Source organism: Budorcas taxicolor, chromosome 18 (assembly GCF_023091745.1).
Source record: "Budorcas taxicolor isolate Tak-1 chromosome 18, Takin1.1, whole genome shotgun sequence".
NCBI classification, from domain to species: Eukaryota; Metazoa; Chordata; class Mammalia; order Artiodactyla; family Bovidae; genus Budorcas; species Budorcas taxicolor.
In genome coordinates this window covers 41,620,532-41,644,219 of record NC_068927.1, presented here as the reverse complement: position 1 = coordinate 41,644,219, position 23,688 = coordinate 41,620,532, and the positions used below count along the sequence as shown (strand labels likewise).

The following is a 23,688-nucleotide window of genomic DNA, read 5'->3' as shown; positions in this document are numbered from 1 at the left end:
TTGAACCCAGGTTGGCTTGACTCCAGAGCTCACACTTGTAGCCCACATCTGACTTGTGGACAAGTTGCCCCCGTTTTGCAGTTCTTTTCCTGGATGTCTAATGACATTGAGCATCTTCTCCTGTGCTTCTTGCTCACTCAGACATTTAATTCTGTGAGGTAGAGGATTCCAGTTTTTTGTCCTTTTTGATAGCTTGAGTTGTTTATCTTGTTAGGAGATAATGGTTCCTTACATACCTGCCTTTTTACTTTTGACCTCTTCTTGTCTTTCGAGTGCTCTGACCTCCTCTGTGTTTTGATAGGAGTGTTGTTTTACTTTTAAAGCAATCATTTATACATTTAGGTTGAAGTCAGCCCTCTTGCTATTCCTTTCCACTTGTCTTTTATTATTTTAATTCCTTCGTTGCTACTTTTCTGCCTTCTTATGGCTCAATGTGAAATCTCTTGGAATGTATTTTATTTCCTCTATGGCTTCTTAGCTATATTTTTAAATAACATAGTTTTAGTAGTTGCTCTAGAACTGACAACTTATCAACATTTAATGCAGAGTTGGTATTTTATCACTTCCCACTTCGTAACTGACGCTTTGTTTCCGATCTCACACATCCTACTTCACAAATGCAATAATCTTACTGAGGTGTAATCTCACTTACCTACCCACCCCACCTTTCGGGCTTTTGCTGCCGTATCTTTTATGTCTACATGCATTCGTCCTCCTTACAATGTAATTATATTTACTATAAACTGCCAGTTGTCTTTTAAAGAAAGTTCTAAGAATAAAAATAGATATGTTTCATATTTATGCACTTATATGCTATTTTTAGAGCTCTTCTTCCCTTCCTGTGGATATCCACGTTCCCACCTAGCATCGGTGCCTTTTGACTGAAGAATATCCATTAGCATGTTTTGCAGCAAGGCCAGAGGGCCAGCAATGAATTCTCTCATCCTTTTTTGTTTAAATCTGAAAATGTCTATTTTACTGTCTGTTTTAAAGGATACTTTCAGTGAATAAAGATTTCCAGGTTGACAGTCTCTTCTTTCAGCACTGTTCAGAGGGCTGCTGGAAGAGCCACAGAAGAGGGGTCAGTGGCCATTCTTTATTGGTGTCCCCCTGTACATTATAGAACCTTTTTATCTGGTTGTTTTCTATTTATCTTTGGTTTTCAGCAGTTTTACTATGATGTGCACAGGCATGATTTTCTTTGTTTCTCCTGTTAAAACTCTACCAAGTTTCTTGGCTTTGTAAATGTTTTCTTAAAAAATAAAACCAGGGAAATTTCAACAATTATTATTTCAAACAATCTTCTTCCCTGTCCAACTGCCCCAACTGTTAACTTCCTCTTCCTCAGTTCGCCAAACCTGATATGCTTTGCTCAGACTAGCTCACTGCACTGCGATCAGGAAAGTGGCCCAAGGCAGAGAGGACAATCACAGGACTCATTTCATAAACTGGGCTTCTTCAACTAGAAGACTCAGACTTTGTCAAATAGCTCTGGATTTTTTTTTTTCAATCATTTTGAAGAGTATTTCTTCCCTTTATGATCGTGTTTTTCTGTTTCAGGCGCTTCTATAAGATGGGTATTAGAACTTCTTGATTTGTACTTTATGTCTCATATTTCCTTTCAGCTTTATTAAGATACAACTCACATGTTATAGAATCTACCCATTTACAGTGTACCATTTAGTGCTTTTTTAGTATATTCACAAAGTGGTCCAACCATCACCACTCATCTTCAGCGCCCTCAAAAGAACCCCTTTATCCAGTAACAATCATTCCCATGTCCCCCTAACCCATCGCCGCTAGTCCTAGGCACTGCTAGTCACTTTCTGTTCCCATAGACTTCCCTAGCCTGGACATTTCATATTAAAAAAGAATCACACAACATGCAGCTGTTCGTGGCCGGCTCTGTTCACATGGCGTGATGTTTGCAGGGCTCATGGCAGCACTGCCTGCGGCAGCGCTCGCTTCCTATCACTGTTTATTGCCCAAGAATATTCCATTGTATTCCTCGGTTCACCAGTGGGTGGAAATTAGGTTGTTTCCATTGTTTAGCTCTTATGAATAATGCTGCTATGAACGTTTATATATAGGCTTTTGTGTGGACATATGTTTTCATTTATCTGGGGAATAAATTGCTGAATTCTATGGTAACTCTATGTTTCTCCATCTGAGGAGCTGCCAGCCTGTCTTCCAAAGTAGCTTCACTATTTCACTCCCACCAGCAACATGTGAAAGACCCATCTTCCCCACACCCTCGCCAGTACTTGTCATTGTTTCCCTTCATTCTTGCCATTTCTTTGTGCTCATGTGCTGTTTTTTCACTTTAAAATCTCTCCCTAGGTGATTCCATCCTCCATCTTGGTGTCAAGCACTATCTGTAGGTGGACAATTCCTGTAAGTTCTCTTCAGCCCTGACCTCTCAGTGAGCCACTGAACCATGTACTCCTTTTCCTCAAAGCACTTACGCCGTTTGGAAATGACCCATTCAGAGTGCAGTTTCATGATGAACGCTCATCTCCTCCACTGGACTGTGTGTTCCGGGAGAACAGAGACTGCGCCTGTTTTTGATCACTGCTATGTTATCAGCACGTAGTATAGCATACGGCACATGTGCTCAAGAGATGCTTGTTGAACTGATGAACAAGTCAGGAGGAACAGTTCACGCGTGAAGGACCCTGTGGAGTCCTGGAGTCACTGGATCTGAGATGAATCCTGGCTCTGACGTCACTAGCTGTGTCGAGGGCTCAGCCTGATGCTGGGCGCTCTCTAAACCCTCAGAAAAGGGATCTTTCGCTCTTATTATTGTGGTCTGGTGTCTGATGCCCAGTGTTACCTACTGCTTCAGGGTTTTCATGATTCTGCCACCTTGAGGGCTTGTTATGGGCCTGCATGTTGGCTGGCTATCTAGTCTCATCTTAAAGGGTCTGGTCCCCCTAAATGGTCAGTCTTTCAGGATAAGGGAGGGTATATCTTCCCTCCCAACACCAGGATCATCAGCCTCAGGGCCAGACCTCCAGGGTCCCAGGGCAGTGGATACCTTTGCTGTGTACAGCCCCTCCTTGTAGGAGAAGAAGTTCAGCTTGTAGTCTTTCTTGGAGGAGGACAGCACATCAATGTAGTCAAGGCCCTTTAAGGTGACACTCATGTCAGGCTTCTCTGGCTTCAGTATCTCCACAATGACCCGGAATCTGCGGGAACACAGGGGTGCAAGAAGAGAGGGCGAAATGAGACAGTTTGCCCAAAGGAAAGAAGGCAAGGCACCCTTGTCCACTCTTGATTTCACAGGAAGCATGTGGGCCCAGGGTTCTAGCCTCCACACTGTCACTAGTAATAACAGGAACTACCCTTTAACAACTCCCTATTACGTGCCAGGCACTGAGTCCTGCTCCACATGGGTTACATTACAGGCTTTCAGTTGCCGCAGTGTCTGTAGGAGGTACATTTCGTTATCCTCTCTATTTTACTAGGGAAGAAGTTGAGGCGGAGAGAAGGAAGACGCCATGCTCAGGTAACAATGCCGAGTTATAGGCAGAACCAGCATTCAAATGTGGGTCTGGGCCTTTATCCACTATGCCGAGCAGGTAGCTGTCTTCTCCTAGCCTTTGGCTCCTTTTCCATAAAAGAAGGGGACTTGGCTGGCCTCCAGCTCCTCCAGCTTCTTTTCTCTCTGCAAGTACAAGATCCGAGGATCTGGCCAGTGGGCTGATGTGATACAACAGGGCTCTCAGTAATAACCACCACAATGATCATTTTGACAATAATAACAGCTAACATGTATTGAGCACTTATTTTGTGCCTGGCACTCTTCCAGGAGATTTACAAGGCATCAGCTGCTCACAGGCAGCCCTGAACAGGACACGCTCTGTGGGGCGCAGGTCAGGCAATGCCTGGCAGCAGCACCAAGGGCCAGACTCGACGCTGTGGGTCCTCCCTCCGTCCCCTCTTCACCCCCCACCTATTCTCTCACCTCTGGGGCTTGTTCAGCCAGTTGGTGACTGGCAGGAGCTCAGTGTAGGGTGTCTTACATGGCACTTCACGGTAGATATTGGCCACCGCCTTGGGGAGCTCGGAAGTCCCGTGCAGCATGTACAGCCAGCCAGTCCCATCTGGGAGGGGGAAGAAGAGGGTGCCCTAAGAGAAGAACAACTGTGGTGAGTGTGACACACAGGGTCCTTTATCAGCTACCTCTCAGGCATGGCAGCGACACGGGCTCAACGAAGTTATGCAAATAGGTTCAACACTTTTGGAAAGCAGCTTCGTAATATGTTTCCAAGAGTCATAAACATGTTCATGTGTATTTGAACCAGGAATCTCATCCCAAGGACCTTACTGACGAAAAATCCCTGCAGAGGAAAAAGTTATACATAAACGTGTGCCCTCAGTCACTTAGTCGTGACTGACTCTTTGTGACCCTTTGGACTGTAGCCCGCCAGGCTCCTCTCTCCAAGGGATTTTTCAAGCAGGGATATTGGAGTGGGTTGCCGTTTCCTCCTCCAGGGGACCTTCCCAACCCAGGGATCGAGCCAGCCTTTTGCGTCTCCTGCATTGCAGGCAGGTTCTTTGCCACTGAGCCGTCGGGGATACACGTGTATATTAGAATCGCTTCTATTGATGAAAATTTAGAGATAACTTAAACATCCAACAACTGGGGGAGTTAAATAAATTATAGAACTGTCATTCAATGAAATATTCGTCAATCAGTAAAAATGGTTATCATGAAGATTACACAGTTAAATAGACACATGCCCATGATGTGATGTAAAGGGAAAGTAAACAGGACGCAAAGCTGAGGATGCTATGACGGCAGCCATGGCTATCCTTGAGTAAGGACTGGGAAAGAAGACAGAAAGAAACAGTCCTTTTCTTGTGAGGGTAGTAGAAGATTGTGGCTTCTCTTTTTAATCTTTATCACAGTCACCTTGATGTTATTTATGCACTTAAATTAAGTGCTAATTGCATGATGCTTCATCCAGGACTTCATTTCAGAGATGAGCCTCTGGTTCCAAGAGAAGCCCCTCAACATGAAAATATATGGACGGAAAGGGAAGCCTTGGTCTTGATAAGCTTTGGACACAGTTCCCTGTGGTTTCCCCATTGTTTGTAAGGGAACCCCCCCCCCCCCCCCCCCCCCCCCGTCCTAACATTCTCTCTCCCACAGCTCCTTCATCCAACCATGCCAGGAAACCGATGCGGGAGGTGGGCTCGACCTACCTGATGTTTGCGGTTCTCCACGTTCATGGTGCGGGGCCGGTAGGTGATCTCGTAGGGCTTGTTTTGCTGGTGAGGCTCCAGGGTGATGAACTCGGGCCCCTCCCAGTGCTCGCCCTCAATGATGGGGTGCAGATTCCAGGTTTGGTTGGTGCGGTTTGAAAGCATGATGGTCTGTGTGTGCTTGGAGCGCACCTGGCAGGTGAAATTCACCACCTGGAAGAAGACGGATGCCTCAAGCAGGCAGCGGAATTTACAAGTCTGGGGTGCAAAGGAAAGTTTGCACACACACACACACACACACACACACGCATTTGGGAGCTGTCAGTATAGCAATTTTTTTTTTTTTTTTTAAGGCCAAGAAACTGGATGAGATCATCAAGAAGTAAGTGTATTTAGAAAAAAAGAAGGAATTTTAGAACCAATTCTTAAAATTCTACACACTCCAATGTTAAGAAAAATCAGACGGGGAGATGAGAGGCAGCAACTATTAAAGTGGGAGGAAAATGAGGAGAGGGCGGTATCCTGGAGGCCACATGATGAAGGAAGCGCTTGAAGGACGAGGGGCTTGTTCAAGGTGTTCAAATGCCATTGACAAGTCAAGTAAGATGAGCAATGAGAACTAGCCACCAAATCTAGCAATATGGACAATGTTGCGCTGGTATAAAGGGAATCAAAGAGTTCACCAAGAGGATGAGAATAGTACAGCAACAGACCCACACATACATGATCAATTGGTTTTTTACCAAAGTGCAAAGGCAATTTAGTGGAGAAAGGACAATCTATTAAGTAAATGGTTCTGGAACAACTGGATATCTGTGTACAAAAAATGGATTTTTTGAATTTTGATCCATAATCTTATACTACATACAAAAATGAACTCTAAACAGACTGAAGATATAAATTTAAAACTTATGTCCTGAATATACACAGAGCTCTCAAAACACAGTAAAATAAGAAAACAAACAACCCAAATGAAACTGACTTGAACAGATACTTCAGTAAAGAAGATAGATGGATGGCAATGAAGTACCTGAAAAGATGCTTGACACCATCAGTCATTAGGGAAATCCAAATTTAAAACCACAAGATATCATGTACCTATTAGAATGACTAAAATTTTAAAAACCCTGACCATATCGAGCCTTGGCAAGGATGTGGTGAAGTAGAAACGTCTGAGGTGGCTGATGGGGATGCAAGATGACACAACCACTTTGCAGAACAATTTGGTAAGCTCTTAAAAAGGCAAACGTGTACCTACCCTATGATCCAGCCATGTCACTCTTACATATTCATTCACCCAGGAAAATGAAAGTATATATTCTTGCCAAGACTTGTACATAGACATTTATAACATACTGCATGATTCCACGTGCAATAACATTGTTGAAACAGTGAGAGATGGAGAGCGGGTGTCATTATGACCGTAAGCAATGTTGCCAGGAACTATCAGAGCTCCACTGCTAGGGCTTCTAGCGACAGGGTGAGCAGAGGTTAACCCAGGTGTCACCCTTTACTTACAGAGCTTGTGACAGAATGTGATCTAGCCAGAGATGTCAGTATAACCTTTCTTGAGAATGAGATGCTTGGGTTGAGAGCTGAAGAATAAATAGGAATTAGCTAAAGGGCTAAAGGGAGAGGGGAAAAGGAGTATGTCAGCAATGGGAAGAGCACGTGCAGAGGCCCTGTGGTGGAGAGAGCAGGTCTGCAGGCCTGATGTGGGCACTGAGGACTGTTTGAACAGAGTCTGATTGAGTTCTCTTGTGGGGCTTGCTGGGCCACTCCACCATTGGTCCATCTGTTGGCAGCACCTACTGACCTCTTTTACTGAAGGTGGTCCCACGCATACTCCAGACAGGGTTAGGCTCAGAGAACTGCCTCCCTGGATGAAGCAGAGCAAGTTTTTGTGGAGAATCTCCTTGCCCACCTCGGTAGGATGGTAAGTCACTTCGAAAGAAACCTCCATGCCTGCAGTGATATAGCCCTCTTCTGGGCTGATGGAGAACAGAGGCTCAAGTTTTCTGGCATCCCATTTGAACCTTTTCCAAGACAGGAGACAAGGAGGACAGTTTATTAATATCCTGGTGGTGTCCTCAGTGCTGCTGAGAAGAGAGACTGAGTCTGGTTTTCAGATGGGAGGTTCATCCCCTGTGCCCTTCCTGGGACCTAGGAGAAGGAAGACTGCCAGGAAAAGCCGGGCTGTGGGACCAAGGCCAAATCATTCCTGGGTGCGACCTCTTCACTCTCCCTAGGGGCTGAGAAGGGTGGAAAGTGGTGCATCTTATCTTTCTGTCCACAAGTGACACCCACTGGGGGGACATGTGCATGAACACATTTAAATGGGTGCCTGAGGTCACACAGCTAGGATGTGGTCAGGCCAGGACTGGAACCCTCCCGAGCTGGTAGCCATGACCGATCCCTGCACTGCCTCTCGGGTCTGATCCAGGAGGGTGGAGATGATCCCTTCTCATGAGAGCTGCCCCTGATCCTGGTGGCCCTGGGGCCTGCTGGCCCTGTGGTCACGCCTCTGTGGTCTGGCCCTTGGTCCAGGCAGGATGGTGCAGACCAGTGCTTCCAGCGCCAAGGCTGCCACACCACAGCTTCAGGGCACTGTTCCACTGAGGTTGATGTGGATGGTGCCCCCTGCAGGTGGGCAGTGTGCGGCAGGCACAGCTGTGGTGATGTGCTGAATGGTGGTGACTGGGCAGGCACCTGCTGGTGGGCACCACTTTGAGCCTTAACTCCATCTGTGGCATGGGGACCACCAAGTACCCACTTTAGAGGGTCCTGGGATAGTTAATGGGAAACCAGGCCCAGGGGGCTCTCCTACCTTGCACCCACGTCACCCGTGTTCAACATGAGGATGCGACGCGTGGCTTGTGTCTGACACACTACTGGTCCAAAGGGAAGATGCTCCTGGTCCAGGGAGATCTCCAGGGCTTGGCAGCAGCCGTTGATGAGGAAAAGGGGCCGCAGGAGCCCCATGCACTCCATGAACACCTCCTCGGAGAAGGGAGGGACACGCTTTAGCGGGGCAAAGGTGACTTCCAGCTTCCGAACCTCTCTGGGCTTCAGAGTGATGTTGCGGAATGGTGACAAGGTGATGACCTGGATAAAACGACAAGTCTCAGCAGCTGAGAGTGGGGCACTCCTGGAGCTCCACTTCTGAGGTCCTGCTGCGAGGACGGGTTACTGAGTAAATGTAAGAATGAACTGAATGAAGGAATGGATACAGTCCATCCTCAAGATGAAATACATCTGGTCCCATTTCAAAGGGCCATCCAAACACTGTGAGAGGAAGCAGGCAGCCAGGGCTGTGGGTTCCCTATGCAGGAAGCCCGAGGACATGGATTTAGCAACAAGCATGTTTCTCTCACATGGCGGACTCCAGTGGAAAGAAGGACAGCCTTTCGGGGGCAGATGAATGATGTATATTGAAACACACTCTTCCTTTTGGTCCAAGAAGCCCACTTCTAGGAGTATATGCTCAGCAGAGAGTCATGGGTGCACACAAAGGTTTGTTTAAATGGATATTACAATGTTGCTTATAAAATAAAATTAAATTAAATAAAAAAACCAGGAACACCTGAAATGAGCAGAAATAGAGGCTTGGTTCATCTACATAATGAAGGTACAGATGAACAAATGAAACTGAATGTTTAGGAGTTACTGGTAGGAAGCAGGTTTCAAAACAATCTGAAAGTTGGTAATTTATTTTTAAAATGTGTAGGATAAGCAGGGGAAAGAAAAACAGCAATAATGTTAGGTGATTATTTCGGGACATGACATTATAGGCCAAATGTTTTTCTTCGTGATTTTCCATATTTTTCAAATTTCCTGTCATGAGGATGTACATATATTCATTTGCGCGCAGACCTTCCAGATCCTATCAAGGGCACTTCTGCGTGTCACTGTCGCCCTCTAGAGGAAGAGGCTCTCCAAGCTGTGGTTTCCCTACATGCAAAAGGAGAGTAACAGGGACTCCCCTGTACCGTTTCTTATGAAGGTGATCAGACAGGGAGAGCACTTGGAATGGCCTGGTACACCGAAGCTGCCTGAGAAGCGTGAGGTGCGGAGGCATGAAGACGCCACTGGGACCCTGATCACCAACCTTGGTTTCCTGGAGTTCCGCTGAGAACATGACTGACAGGTTAAATGTGAGCTGGGCTTGGCTGTTGTTCATGATGGAAACCATTTTTTTCACCACCTGCCCAGGTAGGATGGCTCCTAACTTCACAATCTTATTGGCTGGATCTAGGACTAAAATCTGTGGACAAGAAAGAGAGCAGGGGGGTTGGGAGGGAGGGGTCAGCAGTTAATGAGAAAGAGATATGGTGTGTGTATCCTAGTGAGGCAAGGGCGGTTCCCTCTCTTCCTGTGTCCTCCATTCTTCACGCTGGACGGGCCTTCGCCTTTGCTCACTCAACAAACATTTATGTGCATAAAGTGTGCACTAAACAACTTGTTGCGCAATTACGTACTTACAGGTGGGTTCAGAGACGTTAAAAGGAAAGGCTCAGGGTACAAAGGGTTGAGCCAGTCTGAGGGTGAGGAAGGCCTCCCTGAGGAAGGCGTGCTCACACGGGGAGCTGCTGGAGGGCAGCAGCTGGATTTAAGTCAGGGTGGCATGGGGCTGCACCCCGAAGGAGGAGACAAGCTGTGGCAAGGCGCTGAGCTGGAGGGAGTGGCCTGGTCAGGCCTGTGGCTGGGAGCAAGGCGGGGAACACAGGAAGGTAGTTTGGAGGGGGAGCGGGTGTTTTTCTGGGAGAAGTGGGAAGCCAGTGCAGCCTGGAGCAGTCCCCTCAGATGGGTATCTTGTGAATGTGCCCTGGCTCGCTCCTCTGTGGAGAGGGACTGGAAGAGGGCAGGAGACAGAGCCTTGAGAGAGAGAGATGACCACGGCAGTGGAGGGGGGAAAAGCAGATACACCTTCAAGTCCCCATCTAAAGCCCCGATCCAAGTGCTGGCCTGCATCAGGCTGAGATCAGGCTGGGCCTTGCCCCCGCGATGGTGTGACCCACATAAACAGCACCCATGGGTCACTGTCACTTGACCAGTTAATAAGCAGCACGCCTCCCCCTAATGGAAAGATGGGATCTGTCCATCCCGCCCACAGGTTTCCATGCTGTCTACAAAGGTAAGAGTCTGGCCCCAGCGTGTAAGCTCCTGGAGGGCAGAGAACACATTTGAGTCTCCTCAAAGCACCTGACGTGAGTGAATGAATGAACACGTGAAAGAAAGCACGACTTCAGAAGAGACCCCGCCACTGGCTTGGGTGAGACACACCAGGTGGCCTGATCCTGTGGATCCCCTGGATTGATGGGAAGGATGCCAGGAACACCCCCCTCCCACTTCCTCTTGGTTGCTGAAATGTCCCATGCATTGCTGAGGATTGCAGAAGGTCTTCAGTCTTCTAAAACTGCCTAATAAATGCAAAAACTCCCACCAGACACGTGAAATGTATACTGGACATGGAGAAGAAAGGATAAGCGGTGGAACCACACCATCCCCTTCCTGCCAGGAGCACCTGGTTAGAAAGAAGGCCCTCAGTCAGATGCGATCCTGGGAGTTGGGGCTGGCTGCAGAATGTCAGTCTATGTGGTCTTAGGGAAAGGTGTCTCATAACTGAAACTTATGTCTGCATACAGTGCTTCAAACAAACCTTGAGACTGTAATCTGAAAACACTACATGCTCTCATGTGGGAGGAAGAGGGCTTGCTTGGGATACTGCATCTGATAGTCTCAAACTTCTCCAAGAAAAAAGAAGGTTTCTGCAGCGCTTGTGGTTACTTATATCTTTTGATACAGTAATGTTTGGTACTGGCAAAATCTATGTGATTCTCTGGGGTCTGATCTGCCTTGATGGGACTGGCTGACCTCTGACAGAGCAGCCAGGGGGCAGGAGATATGGAGTCGGAGGAGTGTGGGCTCGGGTGGGCAAGGTGGCTGAGAAGGGCAAGAGGGGGGTGGTGCCAAGCCCGATGGTCCTCCCAGCTGTCGCTCACCTTCATTTCCGTTCCTTTCCCTTTGATTTCAATTACTTGCTGCGATAGCCCATTGATTTCAAAGGGGATGAGTTCTCGATAACTGATAGTTTCTCGAGGATAAAAGGTGATGGGGATCTCCAGTGTCTTTCCTGGCTTTATCACATCGACTCGGAAGTTCACCTCGAGGTGGCTGGTGTTGGTGTACAAACAATCCAAGCTGGAGGAAATCAGAAGGAAGCTGTGTGAGCTCTCGAATGGCTGACATAGAGGGAATGAGCCCCTTGCTTCTCTAAGCTGGACCCACTGCGGTCTGTCCTGCTGTGTTGTCCTGGGGTTGGAATTTCAGGGCTGGAAGGGACTGCAGCAGTGGTCCAGCCTACAGTCTCCTGGGCACGACTGAGTCACTTCCCCCAGATCACATCCCGAGACCTTGGCAGAACCAGGCCTCAAAGGCAGTCTCGTGACCTTTTACCCAGGGCTCCTTTCACTCTCTCACCCTCTCTTCCTTGAAGCTCATGGTGTAGTAGCTTCCTGGAAGAAGGGTGCGCTTCCTGGAGGAACTGGGTGGCAAAGCATGGTGGGGAGGAGGATGTGTCCAGAGTCAGACAAGAGTGTGGACCCAGGTTCCAGCCCCAACTTCCATGTGACCTAAGGACAGTTACTCAGCCTGTCTGGGTCCTTGTTGCCTCATCTGTAAAATGAGAGTAGCAACCTCTTTCTCATGAAGCTGTTGTGAGGATTAAACAAGATAAAGTGACTAAATCAGCCACTAAAGGCACAGAGGAAACATCCCTAAAGGTGAGCTATTGTTATTATTAATAGCTCACCTAGAAGGGACCTTCAAAGATCACGTCCACCCTCCTGCATCTGTGGATGGGAAGCAACTATACCTCCATTACAATCCCTCCTTGTCTGTCTTCCAAGTATGTAGAGAAGGACTCTAGCTAAGGCAGTAAATAGAGTATAATGCCTAAAACAAAGGAAGAGTCAGATTCAATTAAATTAGGCAGGAAGGAATATAGGCAGACAAGATTTTAAATTAGTATTTAAAATTACATGACACTCCTGTAATGTAACTTTCAGGAGAATCATCATCACCACCAGTATCACTGCCACAAAAGTAGCAGCAGATAAAAATATCTGAGCATTTCCTATGTTCCAGGCACTAAGTACTCTCTCTAAATGAGCTAATGAATCCTCCTAATAACCCTTGGGGAGGTACTATTATTATCCCCCACTGCAGGCAAGGAGAAGGAGGCACTGAGAGTTTATAAAGACCTAAATGCAAGGCTGGATGCTATAAAACTCTAGAGGAAAATACAGGAAGAACACTCTTTGACATGAACCATGGCAAGATCTTTTTTGACCCACCTCCTAGAGTAACGAAAATAAAACCAAAAATAAACAAATGGGACCTAATTAAACTTAAAAACTCTTGCACAGTAAATGAAACCCTAAATAAGATGAAAAGACAACCGTCAGAATGGGAGCATATATTCGCAAATTAAGCAACAGACAAGGGATTATTAGTCTCCAAAGTATACAAACAGCTCATGCAGTTCCATATAAAAAAAAGACCCAATCAAAAAATGGGTGGAAGACCTAAACAGATACTTCTCAAATAAGACATACAGATGGCCAACAACACATGAAAAGATGCTCAACATTACTAATTATTAGAGAAGTGCAAATCAAAACTACTATGAGGTATCACCCCACACTGGTCAGAATATCCATCATCAAAAAATAATACTAACAATAAATGCTGAAGAGGGTGTGGAGAAAAGGGAACTCTTACACTGTTGGTGGGAATGTAAATTTATACAGCCACTATGGAGAACAGAATAGAGGTTCCTTAAAAATCCAAAAATAGAACTACCCATATGACCCAGAAATGGGTCTACCATAGGACTCCTATGCATAGATACAGAGAAAACCATAATTCAGAGAGATAGGGACTTCCCTGGCAGTCCAGTGGTTAAAAGACTTCGCCTTCCAATGCAGGGGGTGCAGACTCCATTAGTGGCCAGGGAGCTAAGACCCCACATGTCTCATGGTCAAAAAACCGAAACATAAAACAGAAGCAATACTGTGAAAAACTCAATAAGGACTTAAAAAAACCAAATAGACACAAGCACCCCAACATTCAGAGCAGCACTACTTACAACAGCCAGGACATGGAAGCAACCTAAATGCCCATCAACGGAGGAATGGATAAAGAAGGTGCGATGGAATATTACTCAGTCGTAAAAAGGAACAAGACTGTGCCCTTTGCAGAAATGTGGATGGACCTAGAGACTGTCATACAGAAAGAGAAAAAAAAATCATATATTATGTGCGGAATCTAGAAAAATGATGCTGATGAACATTTTTCTGCAAAGTGGAAATAGAGACACAAATGTAGAGAACAAACGTATGGATACCAAAGGAGGAAAGGGTGGGTGGGATGAATCGGGAGCTTGAGACTGACATACAGACACTACTACATATAGAGCAGATAACCAATGAGAACCTTCTGTATAGCACAAGGAGCTGCATCAAATGCTCTGCAGGGATCTGAATGGGAAAGGAAATCCCCAAAAGAGGGGATGTATAAGTACATACAGTTGATTTACTTTGCTATACAGCAGAAACCAATACAACATTGTAAAACAACTATGCTCCAATAAAGATTAATTTAAAAAAAGAAGCAAAAAACATGTGCTTGAGGTCACATAGCTAGGGAAGAACTGGGATTTGAACCTGTGCTATTGGCCACTAGACATGTGGCTATTAAATTAAAATTAATTAAAATAACAAACCCTGTTCCTTGGTGGCATGAGGCACATTTCAAGGGCTCCATAGCCACATGTAGCTACAGGCCGCCATATTGGGCGCTGCAGATGGACAACTTTTCTGAAACTGAAGTTTCAGTTCAACTGCAGTGCACTGATCTAGAGAACTTTTAATAAACACAGGTCTCTGGGCCTGTCTCGGGAGATTCTGTTTTGTTAGGTCTAGAATAGGGCCCAGAAATCTGGATTAGAACATTCTACACAGGGATGGTACAGAGAGGCTGGACTTGAATCAGAGGGCTAAGGCTCAGTATGCTGCTGCTGCTGCTGCTAAGTCGCTTCAGTTGTGTCCGACTCTGTGTGACCCTATAGATGGCAGCCCACCAGGCTCCCCTGTCCCTGGGATTCTCCAGGCAAGAACACTGGAGTGGGTTGCCATTTCCTTCTCCAAGGCTCAGGATAGATCTGCTTTTTACTGCAAGGTCACTGGCCCAAGAAATTAACTTTTTAACTCTCCAAATCTGAGTTCCCACATTTATTACATGAGGAAAATAAATGCAATTCATCAAGCCTCTTGTCAGGTCACCTGGCATTGTCCTCCTCGCTTCCAGAAGAGGATTTTTTTTTTTTTTTTTTTAAGCAGAGTAGTTCATGGCTATCCAAATATCAGTATTAGCAGTGAGGAAAGGATACTCAGGATTCATGCCCATCTGTGCTAGAGGCTCTCTTATAATCCTTTCTCTCTCTTGGCAGGACCTCAGCTGTGTGGAGGCTGTAGGACCCACAGGAGTGGCAGAATCATCTGGAAGCTCTGGGAAGTCTGCTTACCTCATAGCTGTCTCCTCCTTGTTGGTGACAAGCAGGGTTTGCTTGTATGGGGGCATGCCAGCCTGGTAGATGAAGCAAGTGCCGAAGTTGTAGCTGGTGAAGGAGAAGTGGACAGCTGGGCTCACAGCACACCCTGAGATGATGCATGTAAATGTTGGACCATGGCTGATCTGTCGAGGAGAGAGTGTCCAGTGGAGATGACAGGAAGAAGTGAGACGAAAGGGTCCTTACACCCTCGGGTGAAGGGGGGAAGCAGTCAGGTGCTTTAAAAGAACTCAGGTCCCAGGACTCCATGTGCAGAATCTCTGCAGAGGTTCTGATTCAGAGATTCTGATTCAGGCTCTAAGTTTCTTTAAGGAAACCAAGGTGGATGACTCTGCAACCAGGCCCTATATTGGCTCTTGAATCATTGCAGCAATAATTCAGCTCAAAGGCAGAGGGATGTGCAGAGACCTGTCAGTTCCCACCCAACATCTGCTTCCTGGGGCTTCCTCATTAGCAGGACTCCGATTGGCTGCCAACTTGCCTGGGAAACATGTTTGACTTCCCATCCTGCCTTGCAGCTAAGGGTGGACATCAGACACAGTTCTCAAGACAGAATGCTGTGAGTGCGTTCAGTGTCAGACAATGTTAAATGCCTCACCTTAATTTTGAGTTCCAGACCCTTCAAGACACATTTCTTTAATGGCCGGAAAGACAGGGAGGCGTGTGCACTCTGCCCCACGTCCACACTGCCATTGGTGGGTGAAAATTCCAAGTACTGTAGCAGAGATCTGGGGCCGGACAGCTCCACCTGGAAGCTGAAGTTGAACTTTCCAGTGTTGATAAAGCTGAATTCACACTGGACACACTCATTCAATTCCACCTGAGGGAGAACAGAGCTGTATGTTGAGTGAGTACAAACTATGGTTCCCTTCTCTGGGGTCAGGGTATGTAACGTGTTGGGGGAAATACCCTTTGGGAAGCAGCGACAGCCCGTGATGTTAGTGAGCTGAGTGAGTATCATTAGCATAATGCAGCTACAAAGTGCTGGAGTCCTCCCTATCTGAAGAGGAAGGCGACAGCTGAATTCCTAGGGCTCACTTGGTAGCAAAACCTCCTTCCTGCATGTTTAAGATAAGCATTCTTCCCCTTCCCTACCATCTCTCTACCCCCTGAACAGTAAAGTAAGAAAATCTTCCTTATTATATCATGTGAAAAGCTTTCTTTTCACGTCAAAACCATACACATTCTGGGGATGGAGCTGCTGCTGGCTTGCTTCTGTTCTGATCTCCCTGGCATTTGAAACAGAGCTTCATCTAATGCTCACATGCACTGCTTTCCCCAGCCAGTGTGGAAGCAGAGAGAGCAGTGCCCTCTCACACCTTTACCTCATAGAAGTTGACAGTGGTAGTCTGGTTGGGGGTCAGGAGAGTGATGGAGCCGTTCCTGTCCTTGCATTTGACCTCCACATTCACAGAGTAGCCCTCAGCCTTGACATTTAAGGTCAGAGGGTGGGCTTTCTTTCTCACATTGCAGATCAAATTAAAGTTCACATCTCCTTCTTTCTTCGGTGTGAAGAAAATATCAATTGGGAACCTGGTTGCGGAAGACGACAGCAGATTGGGTAACTAGACCCATCTGTTAGAGAAGCTGAAGAAGATACGCCCCATGGGTCAACATGCACTGGACGGGGAAGGCAGCCCAACTCCAAATCAGGGTGAATTCTGACAGTTTGTCGGGCACGGCAGGCCACTGCTTTAGGGATTCACAAACACAGCGGACAGTGTGGAAAAGAATATGAGCATAAGAAGATACTGAGAAAAAGTACTTAAAGTTCTCAGTTGTTCTACGACTCATCATGAAACTTATCAACAGGGGATAAGCAGGACAGAGATGGAACAGTAATGTCTCAGTTTTAGAGTTGGCAGAGACTTCAGAGACGGGACACTCTGCTAAGCTGCTTCAGTAGTATCTGACTCTTTGTGACGCTATGGTCTATAGCCCTCCAGGCTCCTCTGTCTATGGGATTCTCCAGGCAAGAATACTGGAAAGGGTTGTCATGCCCTCCTCCAGGGGATCTTCTCGACCCAGGGATCAAGCCCACATCTCTTATGTCTCCTACACTGGCAAGTGGGTTCTTTACCACTAGCTTAACTGGGAAGCTCCAAATTTTAGAGCTGGGAGAGACTTCAGAGACGGGGCACTCTAAAGGAACCTGATTCTCCTGGCTAGTAGGCCTGGGACCCCTGCCACTGGGCAAGGGCAGTCCTGGGGGCTTCCTTTCTGTTTACCTGGACAGTGGGGGGACCCAGCCTTCCATGGGACATACAACCAGGCTGTTGCTGAAAGCTTCAGAATACCGGGAGGTGTCCTGGAAGGCAAAGTGGAACTCCTGCTCCTCCTTGTTGATGATCTTCACAGTCTCCCTGGCTTCTCTGCCTGAGGAGGAAACACCACCCTCAGAGGAGGCCTCGTGCCTGCTCCTGACGCACCTCAGCGGGCGAGAGGAAGCCTGCTTAGAAGGGACTCTCCAGCTTTTCTTCCCTCTGCCAAGCTCCTCAGCCTTTGGCTACTTCTCTTCCGTCTTTTTACTCTACAAGTGTTCTTCCTCTCAAGGCGCTCCTGCTCTTCCTTCTAGAACTGTACCCCACCAACGGTCTGTTCCTCGTAGGCGGCCACTCAGCCTGGGCCGCAGCTCTCCTGGGATCCTTCTTGCTCCTTTAGACTCAACGCCTTCCTGCCTTTGTTAATGGGGGTTTGTAGGCCCCTCCGTTCTGCCCGTATCTCTGCGAATCATCTGTGCATCGCACTCTTTTGAATTAGATTTCAGGTGTGTCACGGGTGTCCTGACAGGGCCCTGACTAACGTATCTCTTGTCACTAGTTTGCTTTTCCTTGCTTTCCTTGACTACTGTGGAGCATTTATTTTTCTACATAAACTTTAGAATCATTTTACCAAATTCTGCCCTCAGGTCAACCCTTTAGGACTAAGGTTGCCAGCTTTAGCAAACAATCTTTTTTAGTATAAGTATGTCCCAAATATCGCATGGGACACACTTATACTAAGCAATCGTTCCTTGTTATTTGAAATTCAAATTAAGCAGTGCATCCTGTGTTTTATTAGACAACACTAGCTGGGATTTTATTGAGAACTTGATTAAATTTGTATTTAATTCTTGGGAGGATGGATAAATGTTCAGATTTTGCTTGAGGGCATTTTAATAAGATTTTATAGTTTTATTCATATAGCTCCTGAGCTTCTCTTGTTACATTTATCCTTGGCTACTATATAGGTCTTATCAGTATTGAATGGAATTTTCTGTTTGTTTCTAGGTGCTTATTGCTAGAAGAAAGAGAAACCATTGATTTTTGCATACGATTTGCAAACAGCCACTTCCTAAATTATCCTGCTGATTCTAGAAGTTTGTTTTGCTTTTTTCTAGAGTCTCTTGAGTTTATCTATGTATGGTGTCATTAGCAATAGCATAATGAGACAATTTTGTCTCTTTTTTCCCCCAACGTTTATGCCGATTATTTACTTTTCTTATTTTATTGCACTTGCTAAAATCACTAACAAAGTGTCCAATAATGACAGGGACAATGTCCATTCTTGCCTAATTCCTGACTTTAATTGAAGTGACTTCAGTGGTCTATTACCAGGTAATATTTGCCTCTTGATTTCAGTTAATCTTTATTCAAGGTTTTTCCCTCTGTTCCTATTTTACTACTAGAGTTTTTGTTGAGAATGTCTGCTGAGTTTTTAGCAATGACTCTTTGGTATGCCAATACCGGGTTCTTCTTTAATCTGGTGATGCAATAATTATATTGAAATGCACCATCACTGCATTCCTAAATTGTCTTGTCATTATTCTTATGCTACATTGCCCACTTACTTGCTCAAAACCTGATTAAATGCCACAATCTCCTCCTATCTATTTTATGTATCAGTGTAAGAAATGTACGGAAATAATATACATCATACTGTTCACAATGGTTTCCTCTGATGGAAAGGGAAAAATGAGGGAGGCAGGCAGTGATTATTATATTTTTCCTTATACAACACCACATTGATTGACTTATAAAGAATGCTACTTTTATAACTAGCCTAATGAATTACTAAAACAAATCCTCTGACTTCAGTTGTATTTCTCACACACACACACACACATACACAAAACATCACATCCATGTGATAGAGTCACGGTGTTATAGGGGGACTTGCCCATCATTTCCTTTATTTCAAGTCTCTGCTCAAATGTCACCCTCCCACTGCCCACTGGCACTCCTTTTCCCCCTACCCTCGTTTATTCTTTGGAACACTTATCCACACCTGACACGCTACATATTTCACCTTTTCATTTCTTGGTAGCCTGCTTCCTGCTGCTAGAATGTAACCATCATGAAGATCAGGACATGGGCGTTGCCCTCTGCATTCCCAGCTCACAGGAGAGTGCCTGGCTCACATGTGGGGCTCAACAATATTTGCTGAACTGGACATGAGTGTGAAAGGATGGCAGAGGGATGTGGCCACCGTGGCCCACAGTCTGGGGGCACATGCAAGTAGGATGGGGCTAATGCGGGGCTCTGGGGTTAGACTAGGCAATCCAGACCCCAAAGGAATCTTCCGAGTAGGCTCTGCAGCAAGCTTCCTCAATGTTCTTAGGTTATTAGTGTGTGGGTTTAGAAGACGCTTGATGGAAATTAGAATGAGAGGTTAAATATTCTGTGGCCGTGTGACTAGCAAAAAGAGGCCCTCTGACATGCTTCTGGAAGATACCAGGAAGAGTTCCCCTGCTGGGGGGACACCCTCCCCCACAGGTCATGCCAGCAGGGCAGCCTTACCCATGAGGAGACAACTGAAGTTGATGTGTGACTTGTCCAAACTGATGAGAGGGTCAGTGGCTTTGCCTACCAGCAGGAAAGGGACTGTGATGTTGTGTTCGGGGATTAAGAAAGTCCAGAATGCCTCCGAGATGTCCAGATGGGAAGGTGTGAACTGGAAGATAACCTAAGAAGACAGTTTGGAGCACAGTGGTTAGAGGCACTTCGATGAGTTTGCTCCACGTACTTTAAAGGCATGCCAGCCCTGGGGCTGTGCCGGGTAACATTACCAGGTCATCACTTCCTTTCCCCTGTATTTGTAAGGGCACGTAAGTTTGGCTGTACCAGTAACATCCATGTCTGTTTGCCCAGTCCACCAGGTATTTCTAAGGGCTTCTGCCCCGCTCATTTCTACTTCTAAGGCTCTGCTGGCTAGGCTTCCATGTCTTGGGATGGCATGTAAAAATGGAACGATTCAGATAGAATTCGGAATTTTCCTGAAAAGTTCGGGAGAACTGGCAACCCTGGGCTCACTGCTCTGTGTGGTGATTTGTCCCCAGAGAAGCACTGTGGCCAGCCAACCCTGGTGCCCACCATTCCCTGTCATTGACCCTTGGCCTGTGCTCTCCATTTTTATGATCTTTCTGAAGACATCTCAATTCGTAATCTTTGTTTCATGGATTTATTTCTGCCCCCAATATTCTCTGTAGAATTTATAGGACACGGGGCCCACAGAGCTGCTCTGGGCAGCAAGTTTGTCTTTCTTTAAATCTGACCCTCAGCTCTAAATCACTGTGTGGACGTTAGGACTAAATTGTGGGACATGACTCTGCTGTTCTCTTTTGCCCTTTGGCCTGACCAAGTAAAGATCCATCTCTGTTCTTTCACGGCTGTCCCTGGACAAAAATAACGCGGCTCCTTGCTATTGTATGAGTCCTAGAGTCCCCAGGCACTGGTGTCCAGCTCTCTTTTCCTTGCTTTTAAAATATCAATTTTTAAAATTTCAAATACTAGAGCTCTCTGTTTCTCTATGGCCAACCAAGACAGCTCAGGTTTGTCCTGTTCATGACTGGCTAACACACGGTAACCACCCGAGAAACACTTGTCGACGGACACACCCTCAGGCTGCTCTCCCTAACTCTACCCACGCTCTGCAGCACACCTGCTCTGCAGAGGCGGATGGGATGAATAAAGCCCTGGGTCGAGCGGTCCCCATTCACACATACCTCAGCTTTCTTTTCAGGGAGGATGAGGCCCTTCTCTGTAAGGCATGTGAAGGCTGGAGGGTTCTGGAGACTTTCAATTTCTTCAGAGACCCAGGAGAAGGTGTAGGCACTGCTGGTCGGGTTTAATATTGTAAAGGTTCTGCCCAAGGGGAAGAAGCGACAGCAGAGAGTGAGAGAGGGGCCTGCGGATTGAGAGAAAACTTTCTAGGCTGTTCCCTAGCACAGTCCCCTTCTGTGGGGATCAGAACTGTTTTGGCCACTTTGTTACTGTAGAAACAAAAACCACATCTCACCTGGGGGTCCCAAGTGTGGCTCTAGTTCTGGACTTCGGAGTAATAACAACACCAAGGGCCCTTCTGTCCCGGTGATCCTCTGTGGTCTAGGTGGTGGTCAGGGATCGTGTTTTATGTCTTTCAAATTTCCTGAGTGTCAAAACTAAGGAGACAGAAATCTGCCTCCTCACCGGAGCAACTCTCTAAAGTCAACCCCTAGGACAGCAAGCGTGCTTCTAGGTGTCAGTCTAGCTTGCTTCTCTGATTTTTTTCCTCCAGGTTTTTAGAAACACGAATTGATATGAACTCAACTAGGGCAAACCCACACCACTCACCGGAGATTCTTCCCTCCTATGCCCACGCTGGTGAACTCAATCACCCGGGTGTTTGGATCCAGAGCCCCACCACTAGGCCCTCGGAGGTCTGGGTTGCGCCGACGACTGATGATGTAGTCTGAATCTTTCAGGTCAAAATGGCAGATGGGCAGGGAGCTCCGCCCTTTGGCTGACAGGACTGGGCCATGCTCTCCGGGTGGCAGGTTAGGAATCCTGAGAAAATAAGGTTATTTTGATCTATTTATAACTCTTTAATCAGTTAACTCTTTTAACTCTTTAAACATGATACATAGTAGGTATTTACTAATTAATTGTGACAGGGATAAATACATGCATGGGCTGAGTACAGGGAGCCTGAATTCTGGTTCCTTCTGGGTGCCTCAGAAAAGACCCTGATGCTGGGAAAGACTGAAGGCAGGAGAAGGGGACGACAGAGGACGAGATGGTTGGATGGCATCACTGACTCAATGGACATGAGTCTGAGCAAGCCCCAGGAGACGGTGAAGGATGCGGAAGCCTAGAGTGCCGCAATCCATGGGGTTGCAAAGAGTCGGACGTGACTGAGTGACTGAACAACAGCGTGCCTTATTTTGGCCTCAAGTTACTTCCTTTACCAATGGTGAGAAGACCTCCCTGCTATAAAGTCAGCACAGAGTCTTTCCCTCTGGGCTCTTTCATTGGCATCTAATGGGATACGAAAAAGGACCCAGGCATCCTTAAGAAAACAAAACAAAACAAAAAGCTACCCTGAGCTTCTTGGAGAAAGTGGACGAGATGTGAGCAGACCTCTATCCCCAGCACTGAGCTCAGGTGGCCCAGGTGTGGGAAGGGTCCCTGCAGTGTGACTGCACGTTTTCCACAGGTCTTATGGCTCACGGAGGTCTCACCCCACGCCATGGGTCACAGCCTTCCTCTAAGGCAGGTGACCTCCGTGGAGCCCCCAGGGACTTTCATTGCCAGATATTATTGGATCAGCCCTCCTCTAACTGGACCTGGACTCCACCTGCTCCTCTCTTCCTATGTTCCAGGCCCATCTCCTCTGTCGCCACTACCACCTGATGTTTAACTGTACTTGCTGTGCGCCGGGCACCGTTCTAAGCTCTTCACTTGAATTAGCTTGTTTAGTTTTCACAACAACTCTACAGAGTGGGTACTGTTATTTGCATTTTACATAGGAGGAAACTGAGCCTCAGAAAAGGTAAAAGAAAGCTTTTCCAAGGCCATGCTTGCCCAGGACGGGAGCCCAGCTGGCTACCCACCATTCTGGTGCCCCAGTGGGATCCTGTGTGTGGCCGGGGAGGGGGAGGTGGGCAGGAGGCAGGGTCCACAGAGGGCTGATGAACAATACAAAAGACCAGACTCCTCTTGTTCTCCAGAGGGAAATGTGCTAGTGTGGGGCTCTAGATGGGGCTGGGGTGAAAGAACAGTGGTTGTGGTGGGACGGAAGAGGGGTCAGGAGAGAGTCTCCTTACTGGCAGAAAAGATTGCTCTCGAAGTCTCCAACTTCCAATGGGGAGAATTTCACTTTGAGCTTCTGAGTCTTCCCCACCGGCACAATACCCGAGACGGGCTCCACAGAGAAGGGTGGCAGGGAAGTTTCGTTCCAGTGGTCCATGGCACTGTCCACTGTGCTGACTGTGTGCAGCGTGCCCTGGCTAAGCTGGTCTCTTTGGGAGAAACCTGCGGGCAGATAAGAGTGCCAGTGATGTTCTGCATTTGCAGTGGGAGGGCGGTGATGGCAGCCCACTCATATAGGTCCTTAGGCACCCTCTATGAGGTCTGTGGGCTCACCTCTCCTAGCCAGTATACTTAACTTTGGGACCCATGGGTGAGGAATTAGCTGTGTCTCACAGGAGATTCATGAAAAAGACTTCTATTAATTACATCAGGTTTTCAAGTGTTTTTCCTTTTTACTCAAGGGTATGGGTCAAGTAGATGTCTGTGGGTCAACTGTCTTAAGAATAATGGGTTGTGAAGTAATTTTTTGGAGAATCATTGCTTTAAAGCAGGGGTTCACAATCTGGGGGGTCCATGAAAAAGAGTCCATTGGAAAGAGTCCATGGGAATCTCCAAACTGAGAGAGTAGTATTGGACATTTGCCCACCAAGGGTTGGGTTCTCTTCACATGTACCAATGGCAAATTGGGCATGGGTGTGTGTTTTCTTGGGGAGTCAGTTCACAGATTTCATCAGCTTCTCCAAGAGTCTGTCATTTCTAGAAGGTTAAGATCTAAAAGAAAAGACTCCGAGGGGTCCG

The 23,688-nt window shown here is 46.8% G+C and overlaps 1 protein-coding gene across 1 annotated transcript in view; it reads right to left on the bottom strand.

The window, feature by feature from the left end:
• HYDIN (HYDIN axonemal central pair apparatus protein) overlaps nucleotides 1-23,688 on the bottom strand; it is a 317,377-nt gene that overhangs the window by 5,630 nt on the left and 288,059 nt on the right. The window contains 15 exon segments of the mRNA XM_052656756.1: nucleotides 3,038-3,188; nucleotides 3,968-4,131; nucleotides 5,212-5,424; nucleotides 7,028-7,247; nucleotides 8,039-8,316; nucleotides 9,320-9,475; nucleotides 11,214-11,412; nucleotides 14,798-14,967; nucleotides 15,441-15,662; nucleotides 16,168-16,375; nucleotides 17,071-17,218; nucleotides 19,621-19,786; nucleotides 20,826-20,964; nucleotides 21,433-21,645; nucleotides 22,905-23,112. Coding sequence (XP_052512716.1) covers nucleotides 3,038-3,188; nucleotides 3,968-4,131; nucleotides 5,212-5,424; nucleotides 7,028-7,247; nucleotides 8,039-8,316; nucleotides 9,320-9,475; nucleotides 11,214-11,412; nucleotides 14,798-14,967; nucleotides 15,441-15,662; nucleotides 16,168-16,375; nucleotides 17,071-17,218; nucleotides 19,621-19,786; nucleotides 20,826-20,964; nucleotides 21,433-21,645; nucleotides 22,905-23,112 — 2,855 coding nt within the window.